Consider the following 13,379-nt stretch of genomic DNA (forward strand, 5'->3'; position numbering starts at 1 on the left):
ACTGACTGAGCCGCTCTGGTGCCCCAGGAATGCAACTTTAGAAGCTGGGGAAAGCAAGGAAATGGATTCTCCCCTAGAGTCTTCCACGGGAGCATGGCCTGACTACACCTTGATGTTAGCTTAACGAAACTGATGCCACACTTCTGACCTCTGGAGTTGGAAGAGGATATATTGGTGGTGTTTTAAGTTACTGAGTTGGTGGTAACTTGTTACAGTGCCAACAGAAAACTGGTATATCACATATAGATCTATTTTAAATAAGATCAAATACTAGGCTTTCCCACTTAGTGATTCTGGAAAGCCAATCCTGACTATAGATGGACAGGGACTTACATCAGGTACTTTTGAGAGAAAAAGAGAGAGAGAGAGGGAGGCAGATTTTCAGTGAATTTAAGGCACTCAGAATCTCCATTAAAATCAATTTGCACTGAAGCTATTTGTAGGCCTGGCATTCAGTTTGTTCCCCTTTTCTCTTTACTTTTCTTTCCATAAATCAAGAAATATGTTTGTTTGGTATATATGAAGCACAAAACCTGAGAAAATGCTGCTATTTCTTATAAAAAGAGATGTGATTTGTGAGCAACTGAATTTAAAATGTGTGAGAGACCAGTCACGAAAGAGTTGCAGTCTTCAGCTTGCAGGAGATGGCCTGCCTCCCGGACCCTGCATGTGGGATTGGCACTCTGCTAGAAGTGTAGGATCCTTTCTTGTCCATATGTTAATTGTTGCAATAAAAGCTAACCTTTACTGTAGCATAGACTGCATTTCCTTGGTTTTTATAGAAACTGGTAATACAAAAAATATATACTGTGAATTTTACTATACAATTGATACTACCAATTACTGCTTATTTGTCTGAGTTTTCAATGAAAAGTATTTTCCATAAGAATTTTATCAATTGAAATTCTAGTGTCTTCCCTTCAGGAACTCAGAGTGAATACGGACTGGAATTTAAGAATAATGTAACAATCAGTTGGCATTGAAATAAAATTATGTTCCTAGAACTGTATTCAAGAATCACTAGTACTATAACACCTTTTCTAGTGACACTAAAAATATGTTTGGTCATACTTTTATAGACTCAAGGGTTCAAAGGAGAATACAGAGGCAGAATTTAAATGATATTAACCGTGTCATATCTATATATTGTAACTCCTATATCATATTTATCTATGGCATCACTAATCGAACTTAAATCGGGTTTTTTTTATTCTCTTATTGTCCACATATAAGCATAATTGGGATCACTGCAGAATTGCTTGTTATGAGGAATCAGTGGCGGAACTATCTCGATAGTGTATTTAGAAAAAAATATTATGCGAGGTGCTCAAATTTAAGACAACTAGTGTTCATGGGCAAGTCATGTAAAGATTCATACTTTCTATTATTTGTAGTAAGGTACTTAAAATCCAGGCTGATTATAGATGTTTATGTATTTGTAGAAAAGAGAGTACAGAAAGTTGCTGTGTATACTCTTTCATTCCTTCCAGAGGATGACGTTGATGGAATGAGTTATGGTCTGGATTTGACATATTTTTCTACTGTAACATTAATGAAAATGGAAAACAGTGGGTAAGGTGAAGCCAAGATGCCTCTTTTCCAAACATGGTCCAGTAACCTGGAGAAGCACTCTGCTGAGGTGACACCACCGCATTCGTAAGATGAATATCCACTCACACCTGGTGGATGTGATAACTGTCAGGCTGCATTCCTGTTTTAAAGCCAAGGCTGTGTTTCCTGGAAAACTTCCTGGTATTAACACTGCACAGAATTTTAACGCAGACTCTTTGATTTATGCTCAAACCCTTTATGTCCTATAATTCATGTGTTGTAATTCATTTTTAATATCAACTCATTTAATGCTTTGGGTCCCTAGTGTTGTGGTAGTCCTCAGGGAGGAGATAAGTATTCCAATTTATCTTATTAGGAAGTGTGTCATTAGAAATAAATAAGATGATGCATATGGAGAAGAAAATAATGATGCAAAACAAAAGATACTCCATTTGAGGTACCCTTACTTCCCCTCTGTCTCCTCCCTAACTGTATTCTAAGTCCCTCTCTAAATATCAGCAATATGGCCATTATTTCTCTTGTTCATTCTCCTTTCCTTTTTTTTTTTTAAGTTTATTTATTTATTTTGAGAGAGTGAGCAAGCAAGCATGAGTGCACATGAGCTGGGGAGAGGCAGAGAGGGAGAAGGAGAGAGAGAATCCTAAGCAGGCTCCACACAGTCACTGTAGAGCCCCACACAGGGCTCATCTCAGGAACTGTAAGATCATGACCTGAGCTGAGATCCAGAGTCCCCCCCCACTTAACCACCAGGTGCCCCTCCTTTACTGTCTCTAATTATAGGTTCTTTGCATGTGCTTTTCCACTGGTAGAATACTCTTTTCCCCTTGTTGCCAGTTCATTTAATGAATTGCTTCTCTTTATTCAGTCTCAACTTAGCATGGCTTTCTCCCTACATTTTTTTGGTGATGTGTTCTCCTTCCCTTCTCCCTTTTATTAAAACCACATAACTCTCTTTTGTTGCTCACATTTCAGTTTGCCATCAGATGTTTGTGGGATTTAAAAAGCAATTGTCTGTTTCCCTCTCCAGATTATAAAATCCAGACAAGCAGAGGCTGAGTATATTTCCTTTCCACTTGACTCCACGCTCCTTGAAAACTCATTGGCTAAAGGTAGATGATTATACATCTTGATAGAATGTTTAAAGTCCAGGAGTGTTATCAGAAGTCTGAAAGTGGAAGCTTGGTGCACACGAGGGATGCTAATGGGCTTTGAGATGGTCCAGGAGGATGGAGAGGTGACGTCTAGAAAGTGCCTGATTTGGGTTTTTAAGGTTTTATAAAAGGCCGCGTGGAGAATATTTGCAAAGTTATGAGGCCGCATGTGAAGTAAAACACACAGACTTTGGATTCAGAAAGCCTGAGTTCAAGTTTAGCTGAACTAGTTGCTGGTGAGCCTCGAGCACTTTATTTCCCTTATTTAAGATTTGCTTTCTCTATTTCTAAAATATACTGGTGACCTGCTTTGTGAGATAGTACAAGGCTGTGTTTTCTACATTTCAATCATTTGCATTATCTGTATGATTTTTGAAAATCTATGATTTACTATATTTATTATCACTTTTTCCTTAGTTTTTTGCTTTCTCTTCCTCATTTTTTAGTCTCCTGAATTAGATTATCAATAAAATCATGGTTTTGTTCTGCTAGCTATAGTTTTCTGATATGCTATTAGATTTACACCTAGCTATTTGAGATGTTCATAATATATTTCCAAGCCCCCCATAATTATCTCTTGTGCCAACAACAATACAGAAAAGGAAAAGTAGAATAAGGAGGTTAGGGAAGTAGGGAATACAGAGAAGACACCTAATATAATCTCTCTACACTCCTAGAGTCAAGTCTTGTGTGAGAATTTGTTCTCTTCTGAGTATAGGCCAACAGTGAAACAAAGACAAGAAAACAGATGTTGGTCACTTTCCTTGAATGGAACTTTCAAAGAAATTAACTTATATTATTTGTCATTCTTAGAAGAAGGGCCTGTTCATCATGCTCTCTTTCACATTTAGTCATGATCTTGCTTTTCCACCTTGGTCATTAATTGCTGCTCCTAACACCACTTCCAACTAACTTACACCAAAGAATTAAGGGCGTGATCCACATCATAAACATTAGATAGGTTATTAGTTTTGCTACTAATTAAAATGGAGAAAGTTAAGCTGAGAGAGATTTACATTACTTGTTCTGATTTATTACCCTTGGGATGGCTGACAACAAACTCAGTGCTGTCTTAGGTTTCTTTTCTTTGATTGGCCTAAAGCCACAGTACTTAAAATGCAGGGGAAGATCAGTGCTCTTGTCACATGCTTTTTGGGGATTTTGGATTAAACATGATAAATATGTTACTTTAATTCAGGACTTTGCAGAGATATTAATGTGTTAATTTGTATTTGCCTGTCTATGGGGTCACTCTTCCATAACTTCCTTAAGGTCTAGTGATTTGTAAAAAGTACTCGGGGGAAATGCTGGCCTAATGATTTCTTTTTTTTTTTTTTACACTATCTAATCATCACTTATATTATTCTACTAGCATAAGTATCCCACAAGAATATATGGAGAATCAGCATGCTTTGTTTACTTGGTTAAATTGTTGAAAATCTAGCAGAAGCAGATTAACTACTGTGAATGCAATATCCAGACAAAACCAGGATAGTTTTCAATGATGATATCACAACACATAAGTTAGAAATGTGAACTGTCTTAGTTTAAGATGTCCAACATGCTTGATCCCATATCTAGGGAATCGGAGATGGAGGATGGAAGATTAGTGTCACATCAGACACAATGTTAAAAGTCTATGATCCAAAATGTAGAAGGTTTTATATGACTAGGATTTAGGCAGCTGGTCAGAATCACTTAACAGTGCAACTTATGCCTTACACACAAGAACGTTTTTCTAAAAAGGTAAATTGGGCCCCAACCCTAGAGTCCTATCCCTAAACAATAGTCCATCTGGACTTTGGAGGAAGGCATGCCTTTTTGTAATTCATCTTTCTGCAGAGAAGATCCTTTTCATAATTTTCACAAAGTCACAGTATGAGCTACTAGTGCCAGAGTCCAGCTCCAGCAGGTCCAGCGGTCCCTGAAAGAATGGACGGTGTCGGCACGAGAGAGTGATGAGAGAGCCAAAGTTTCTTTCTTGATCAGAAGACAGGCATCTCTGCTCTGTCTGCCCTGGTGTCTTTTTTTTTATTGATCAAGCAATAACATGACATCAGAAAATAGGAACTGTTTACAGCAACTAACTCTTAGTGATAAGGTGCTTTAATCATCAAAAGTGTACAGAAACAAGTTTTTCAGAAGTGTTTTTTAGAACCATCCCATTCTTTCTTGATGCCAGTTTCCCAGATTAAGAAAGTAACAAACCTATCTTGTTTTGTACGGGCTGGTTATTGGCCAATATTTATGACTTTGCTTTTTAATTAACAAGTTACAACCAAATCATGTAATGTACTTACAGTAAAGTTGAGTAAATTTTATAACCAAGAATATAACAGGATGTTTTTAGTAGAAAACAGGATTAACATACATATTATTAAAGTTAGTAAAGCTAAGATTAAAATATAGGTTAAGTTGTATATAGATAGGCTAAGAGTTATTGTGATGGGCTTATAAACTATAAGAGAGAAAAAGAAAAAAGGAAAGAAAATGTTTATTAATCAGTTGCTTGAGAAAGCCCTTTTTTTGATGTAAGCAAAATGGGGGCCCTATGTGTGTTCGCCTTGGACTTGGGTTTCCCACATTCTTATCCATGATAACTGAAGTCAGTCTAAGGGAGGATATTTGTCGAATGTAGACTTTGGGAGGGGATCATGTTCTGACCTTGTCTTCTACTTCTAATCTCCAATTTAGGCTCCAATTTTCTTCAGACCAGACTCAAATGGACTATGTTTTCGACCTTGTATTTAATTCTTATCTCCAAATTAGGCTCCTTTTTCTCCAGGCTAGACTCAAATGCAATTTTTGTGTTTTTATCCCCTTCAGGTCTACGTTTTGGGTCTGCAAGGCTTATTAGAAGAGCCTTTTGTCAAATATTTATAATGTTTTGATCCAAAATCTCTTATGTAGGGACAGGAAAATGTTTTTTCTTATGGGGTAACTGTGTGGGTAATATCGGTCTGATTTGGAATTTTGTAAGGCCTAATTGATGGCAACAGGCTTAATTTCACATGAGCAGTAGTAGCAGAAGGAGATACCAGTTTTCCTCTCATGGCAGGAGCTGTGCAAACACCTGCCATTTCCTCACTGTGACTGTGTCATCCAGCAAGGCCGATGCAGCTCCCAGCATAGGATCACTTAACAGCGCAACTTAGGCCTTCACACAATAAAACTATTCTAAAAAGGTAAATTTGGCCCCAACCCTGGAGTCCTATCCCTAAACTATAGTCCATCTGGACTCTGGAGGAGGGCATACCTTTTTGTAATTCATCTTTCTGCAGAGAGACTCCTTTTCATAATTTTTACAAAGTCACAGTGTGAGCTACCAGTAGATATGGAATCAAGAATTGAAACCATGAGGGTAAACAGTTTGAAATCTTTAGTGGATAGAACATCATTCATAATATTTATGAAGGTTTTATGTGCTTTCTGATACAAATAATGGGAACAGGTGAGTTCAACTTACTAGAAGAAGAGTGGTGTGCAAATAGCATTCAGCACAAGTTGCACACACAGCATAATTTTGGAAGCTGTTAATTTTCTGGATATACTTTCAGAAACAAAGCCCTATTTTACAAAGCAGCAGGGAGAATGTAATAAATGTATAACACCCCCTGAAAGATTATTTGTATTATCTTGCTATATGGAAGAGTGCTTGGTTTTGATATTATTGCTGGCTATTCAAATACTTGAATGTAGGTAATGTAGTTCCTCCAACTTGATTTCTGTTAATTAGGATGCATTTTCAAGTCCTGTATTACAATACTTCTTTTTGTACAAATATATTAGTTTAAAAGGTTTGGGGGTGTTTTCTGACCTGTTCTTTCTTTTTTAAGCTTATATCACCTATACATTGAACCATATGAAATTGCAAATATTTAGCCATATTTAACCTTAAAAATGGGTATTTCACATGGCTCAGTCCTAATGGAAAGCATTTGGAAGGACCATGTGTGATAGTTCGGATTTCATTTCCCACCATCCACCTGAAAAAATGCCAACGCCGCATTACTTAGGAAGGACAGTATGTCATTAATGTAAATGAATCGTGCAACACCTAACTATCTCTGGGAATGTCCTCTTGATATATACACAACTTTTAAAAAAAATTATTCTGATTCTGATCAGTTAACATGCAGTATTATATTAGTTTCAGGTATACAATATAGTGTTTCAATTATATATATATATATATATACAACTTTGGAAGAATCAACAATATGAGTAGTATCCTGATTCACTGTCAACATATTTTCCAGTCAATTTTAGGATAATACACATTTATGCAGAAGTTTGTATCGTACAAAGCAAAACAACTATCTGCATGCTCAGATTTTTCAGCTTCGTTTCACAGAGTGCACTTTCAGGGCCATAATTTAGATCCACATTTCTGCTCCTAATGGTTCTGTGAAGGATGAGGTGTATTTATTTTCTGGTTCTTCTTCATGTTCCCAAATTATTAGTCAGAATGACATATAATTATAAGATGGAGATGAACAATCTAATCCTTGTCCTTGAATCCTTTCTTTCTCTTTGCGTTATTTAGTTTTCTTGGATAAGTTCAGTTAATGCAGAACAAATGCTAATGCTAGCTGTGTCACTGCCACCATATTTCCTGCTGGAATTTCTTTTAAGTGGGTACCTTTCCCTTGCCCCATAATGAAGGGATGTTGGAGCTTAGAGGTAACAGCCTTTAAATTTCATATGCCCTCTCTGCATTATGTCTAACCCGAGCAGAATAAAATGAATGGGTGTCAGCAAGAAGAAAGAAGGTCAAGTATAAAAACTCCGATGATTCAGGAGAGAAAAGTGTATGATTTTTGTTTTGAGAGTAATATTTTTTGTTTCTTGTTCAGTTCATGTCATCTTAATCTTCAAGGTTCTCTGCTATTCTGAGATGGAGCAATGTGGGAGATCAGGAACATATTAAATCTCTGGTAGATGATATAGTTCTGATTTGTATTTATTTTTTAATGTGGAACACCTCACTTGTCTCTGAATTCTAGGAAGAGAGAACCATTCTCTGAAATCTCTGATCACATTGAATTGTGTTTTGGCTCTTTTTTTTTTAATAGAGTGGAGTTCTTTTAAAAAAAGTGCAGTGTGATTAGAGAGTGAAGACATTAGACCAGAATCAGTAAATGAAAATGGTGTGTCTTTTCCAATCCCTGATGGGCTTTTCTATGTCACTTCTGGGAAATCTTTCAATAACTTAGGTAGGAAGGAGCAGAGAAGAAACTCCCAGGCTTGGAATTCAAGAGCAATGTCAGCTATAGTTTTGGTTCTGCCATGAGGGAAGATGTTCCCGAAGTTAATATGGAATGATGAAGACTGGTACACTGACAGAGAGTGATCAACTGGCCGACAGAGGTCACAGCCAAATGACCTTATCGTCCAGTAAGACACTTTAATGTCCATGGGCTAATCATCCAAAAGTTGAATGATCTTAAGGAAGTAGTTGGACTTCCAGGTCACCCTGTCTTCCCTGCGCATCACGGCGGTGCATCAGGGATTGCCACGCAGGGTTTAAAGACGATGTCACTCTCACGAGGATGCCTGGAGAGAGGAGATGATTATCCAAAATGCTTCATTGTGGGAGCAGACAACGTGGGTTCCAAGCAGATGCAGCAGATCCGCATGTCCCTCCGCGGGAAGGCTGTGGTGTTGATGGGCAAGAACACCATGATGCGCAAGGCCATCCGAGGACATCTGGAGAACAACCCAGCTCTGGAGAAACTGTTGCCTCACATCCGGGGGAATGTGGGCTTTGTGTTCCCGAAGGAGGACCTCACTGAGATCAGGGACATGCTGCTGGCTAATAAGGTGCCAGCTGCCACCCTTGCTGTTGCCATAGCCCCATGTGAAGTCACTGTGCCAGCCCAGAACACTGGTCTGGGGCCCGACAAGACCTCCTTCTTCCAGGCTTTAGGCATCACCACGAAGATCTCCAGGGGCACCATTGAGATCCTGAGCGACGTGCAGCTGATTAAGACTGGAGACAAAGTGGGAGCCAGCGAAGCCACACTGCTGAACATGCTGAACATCTCGCCCTTCTCCTTTGGGCTGATCATCCAGCAGGTGTTTGACAATGGCAGCATCTACAACCCTGAAGTGCTGGACATCACGGAGGAGACTCTGCATTCTGGCTTCCTGGAGGGTGTCCGCAATGTTGCCAGCGTATGCCTGCAGATAGGTTACCCAACTGTTGCATCAGTGCCGCATTCTATCATCAATGGATACAAGCAGGTTCTGGCTTTGTCTGTGGAGACTGATTACACCTTCCCACTTGCTGAAAAGGTCAAGGCCTTCTTGGCTGATCCATCTGCATTTGTGGCTGTGGTCCCCGTGGCCGCTGCCGCCACCGCTGCACCTGCTGCCGCCGCAGCCCCAGCCAAGGTCGAAGCAAAGGAAGAGTCGGAGGAATCAGATGAGGATACGGGATTTGGTCTCTTTGACTAGTCACCAAAAGCAACCAATTCAGCCAACTTTATTTGTGAAACAAGGAAATAAAGGCATACTTCTCTTAAAAAAAAAAAAGTCCATGGGCAAAGCTCTTCATTTCTCATGACTTCATTTTCTTCACTTGTAAACAATTGGAACCAGTGGTTAAAAAAACATCTATATGCAAGAGAATCTTTGTTTTAATTCATATGAAATCTTATGAAATGTTCCTATTATGAAAAAATACTAAAAATTTTAATTCAGAGGGACCCTCTCTGAAATGAAGATGCCAGATCTGGATTCTCTCTGTTCACCACTCGTGCTTTCTATTCAAAGACACTAGCTGCCTGTGGCTACTTCAAGCTGCACGTCTCTTTTTTTTTTTTTTTCCACGCATGCAAAAGCAAAGGGCTTTATTACGAATTTAGTCCCGGCCAGCCTAAACTCGGGCTCACAGACTTCAACCACCCACTGGATCCACGTGGAGCGAGCCCCGAACATGGCGGGGCAGGGCCTTTTATGAGTTTGGGAAGGGGGAGTTACAGGAAATTGTGACACAGGTACAGGGGTCCAATCATTATAGCATCACATCATTGACAGTAACTTTAACCAATTACAGAGTGGACCCAGAACCCTCAGGTAGGGCGTGACTAGTCTTAACCTCCATCTTTAGGCCCGCCCCCAGAAATGTTAATGATGTTAGCTGGCCTTCAAGGTCAGAGGGGAAACCTGAATCAGACCTGCATCCTTACATTCCCCCCTCTGTCTTGTAACTGACCCAATCCTTGGTCCGCTATGTTACCATTGTTCTGATTTAAGGCTACATGCTCTTAAGACCATTAACAGAATAGCATCTACCTGCTCTTTGACAAATGCTACGATCTTATTTATGATACAAGAGCCAAATGTTAAAAGTATATCAATTTTGGTTTTGGCTCCTTGTTCTTCTCCTCTCTTGTTGGGGAGGCTCTGAACCACAGCTAGACTATCCTGTACAATTTTTGAGCTATTGGCATAGAAGTAACATTGTTCCCCTAAAACCTAGTATAGCCCTCTTTAGTGTAAGGGGAATTTTTACCCTATAAAGGGCAAAAGGGAGGAGAGTTCAGCCAATTTCTGCCAGTCTCCATGGTTAATTTGGTAAGGGTCTCTTTTAGGGTTTCTAGTATCTGGCGCTATCTGGTTTACAAAAGTAAGAATGACAGCCAATTTGTTTCCTCATTTTTCAGGATCCTTGGGCATATAAGTGCAATACGCCTTCATAATTCTTTCTACATTACTAACCTTAGCCCAATTGGTGGGCCACCCACTTGAGGACCTCCCATTAGAGTCTGGGGGTAGAGGCATAGGCCCCCCCTTACCTTTTGCTATGTTAAAATTCCCTGCCCAGATCAGAGGCAATTAATACCAACAGAACATCCTATCAGGAACTTTTGCTATTTCCCCAGCTTTCTGGGGCCACATTTGCCAGTGCGATGGCAAAGAGACAGGACAGTTTATTTTACTGGACCGATGATTCCTCAGGCTTCTGCCGTGCTAGACCAGCCAGCTTCTGGGGTGTGGCTGGACCAAGGCTGGAGATCCTGGAGTCAGAGTCTTTTGAAGATCAGTTCAAGCAAGCTGCACATCTTAAAGACTACTTTGATCAAAATCTTAATGTGGCCCCCTGGATTTTCATAGTTCTGTTAGCTCATTTGTAAAATTAGGAAATCTACACTTCTTATACATAGTACCTTTGTAGTAACCCATTGAATGGGATTGATTTCATCCATGAAAATATGATCTCTATGGATTAGTCTAAGTACTTGGAAAATTTGTATTTTACAAAAAACATGAGACCTTTGAAATGTGAACATTGAACCTTTGGAGCCTATTTTTGAGACACCTGCCTAAGTGGGATTTGTACTGTAGGGACTCAGAAATAAGTCCTCAGCAATAGACACATTGTGTGTGTGTATGGAATATGGCATCCAGTCACTATTGCATTTGAAAACTAAAGCTTTAAAGTTCTCCTTAGATGACCATATGTATTACATAAGCAAGCATCGTTCCATGAGTAAACTGCAACTGGCACACTTGAGTAGGGAGAATGGAGTTTGAATTATCTATTATGAATAACTGAATAAAAATGACCCTGTGATGTAATTCAAGCCTTTTGGTGAGTTTCCTCAGATGGGCCCTGTGGTGCCATGTATATGACCCTAATATGTGGCAGGTGAGGTGTAAATGAGCCTTCCTTGTAGATCTGAATGGTATCCGTTCCATTACCTATGGACGTGCATATTTTTCAAAGCCATATCAAACCTTTTTAGTCTTCTCACTGTGACAGCTTTGAATGTGAGAACAGAATCATCTGCATTTTAGATATTTGCACACATTATTACATTAGTGTCTGGCATTAGTTATAAATGCAATATTTTAAATTTGGGAGTAGATGATTAAGAATGTAGCACATGCAGACCAATGTTTATATTATTGAATATAGCTATGGACAAAGAAGATGTGGTGTGTGTATATATATATACATATACATATATATATACATGTATATATATGTATATATGTGTATATGTGTGTATATATATGTGTGTATATATATAATAATGGGACACTATTTGGCAATGAAAAATAATGAAAAGTTTGACATTTGCAACAATGTAGATGGAACTAGAGGGTATTATGCTAAGTGAAATAAGTCATTCAGAGAAAGATATGTGGTTTCACCCACATGTGGAATTTGAGAAATACAATAGGTGAACATACGGGAAGGGAAGGAAAAATAAGATTAAAAACACAGAGAGAAGCAAACCATAAGAAATTCTTAACTACAGAGAACAAACCAAGGATTGCTGGAAGGGAGGTCAGTTGGGGGATGGGTTGAATGGGTAATAAGCATTAAGGAGAACACTTTTTGGGATGAGCAGTGGGTGTCATATGTAAGAGATTAATCACTGGATTCTACTTCCATTGGAATAAATAAATAAAAGAATTTAACATGTTTTTTTTTTTTACCATTATCCCATAACACCCCTTCTCAAATTCTTTAGCAGATTGTTTAGTCTGTACTTCAGTTGCCAATTAGTATAACATGGCAAAGAGTGCAACATCCACCCAACTTTAGAATGCTATATCAAAGTTAAATAGGATTCTTTACTATAGAACATTTTAAAACCTTTTAAACTTGAAGTACAGTGTAAAATTCTAAGAAGGAAGGGTATTTGCAGTATTTTTGCAGACTTTCTGGTCTACAGAGTACTCGTTTTCTTCTAGTATATCTTAGGCAATTGTTAGTCTGAAAAAAAAACATACTTGTACTGGCTTAATCATTGTTGAGGAGGATTTGTTTTAAGATTTCTTTCTTTTCTTTTTCTTTCTTTCTTTCTTTCTTTCTTTCTTTCTTTCTTTCTTTCTTTCTTTCTTTCTTTCTTTCTTCCTTCCTTCCTTCCTTCCTTCCTTCCTTCCTTCCTTCCTTCCTTCCTTCCTTCCTTCCTTCCTTGCTAATGCTTATTTATTCTTGTTGAGAGAAAGAGAGACAGAACAGGAACAGAGGAGGTTCAGAGAAAGTGGGAGACACAGAATCAGAAGCAGGTTCTAGGCTCTGAGCTGTCAACACAGAGCCTGACGCAGGGCTCAAACTCACAAACTGTGAGATCATGACCTGAGCCCAAGTCAGACAGTTAACCATCTGAGCCATCCAGGTGCCCCAAGACATCACTGTTTCTTAATTCACCCTGATCTAATTTCAATAAAATAAGAATAGAAAGTGGAAGGAAGCCCAGGTCTGTTTTGTGTTTTTTCTGCCTAGGGAAATGGAAGGTAGGGACAGTCAACCTAGCAGGAATTCACAGTGAGAAAATTATTTCCAGGTTTTGAGGGGGAGGGGGAGCTCTCTGTGGAGGGGTTCTGACTGGAGTGCAGAATGACTAGAATGGATTTAATTTTTCATTGGAAGGGTGAGCACTCTGTTTTGAAGAACACCGGCTTCTCCATCACATTAAATATTAACGACCAACTGCAATTCCTCTCTTTAATGTGCTTTGTTTTGGTGTTAGGCCAAGCCAAGAAAATGAAAACCCCCTTGCATCCTGATGTAGAATAGAGTTTGCTCTGCAATTTTGGTGGTAAACATGATAATAAATTAGAGGGTGTAATGAATATGCATGCAAGAACGTAAAATCCTCCTCCGACTCTTTTTGTCCCTCAGAACACTGAGTC

At 38.9% G+C, this 13,379-nt stretch overlaps 2 protein-coding genes across 2 annotated transcripts in view; both read left to right on the forward strand.

The window, feature by feature from the left end:
- Positions 1 to 9,260, forward strand: part of LOC115272475 (60S acidic ribosomal protein P0-like) — a 95,831-nt gene extending 86,571 nt beyond the window's left edge. Inside the window, exon 6 of the mRNA XM_029915545.1 lies at positions 8,160 to 9,260. Within this exon, the coding sequence (XP_029771405.1) occupies positions 8,160 to 9,182 (1,023 nt within the window). The 3' untranslated portion in view covers positions 9,183 to 9,260. The remainder of the gene's footprint in view (positions 1 to 8,159) is intronic.
- Positions 1 to 13,379, forward strand: part of LRRC4C (leucine rich repeat containing 4C) — a 1,176,981-nt gene that overhangs the window by 96,208 nt on the left and 1,067,394 nt on the right. The window lies entirely within an intron of this gene.

The sequence above is a fragment of the Suricata suricatta genome, chromosome 11, assembly GCF_006229205.1.
Source record: "Suricata suricatta isolate VVHF042 chromosome 11, meerkat_22Aug2017_6uvM2_HiC, whole genome shotgun sequence".
Taxonomy (NCBI): Eukaryota; Metazoa; Chordata; class Mammalia; order Carnivora; family Herpestidae; genus Suricata; species Suricata suricatta.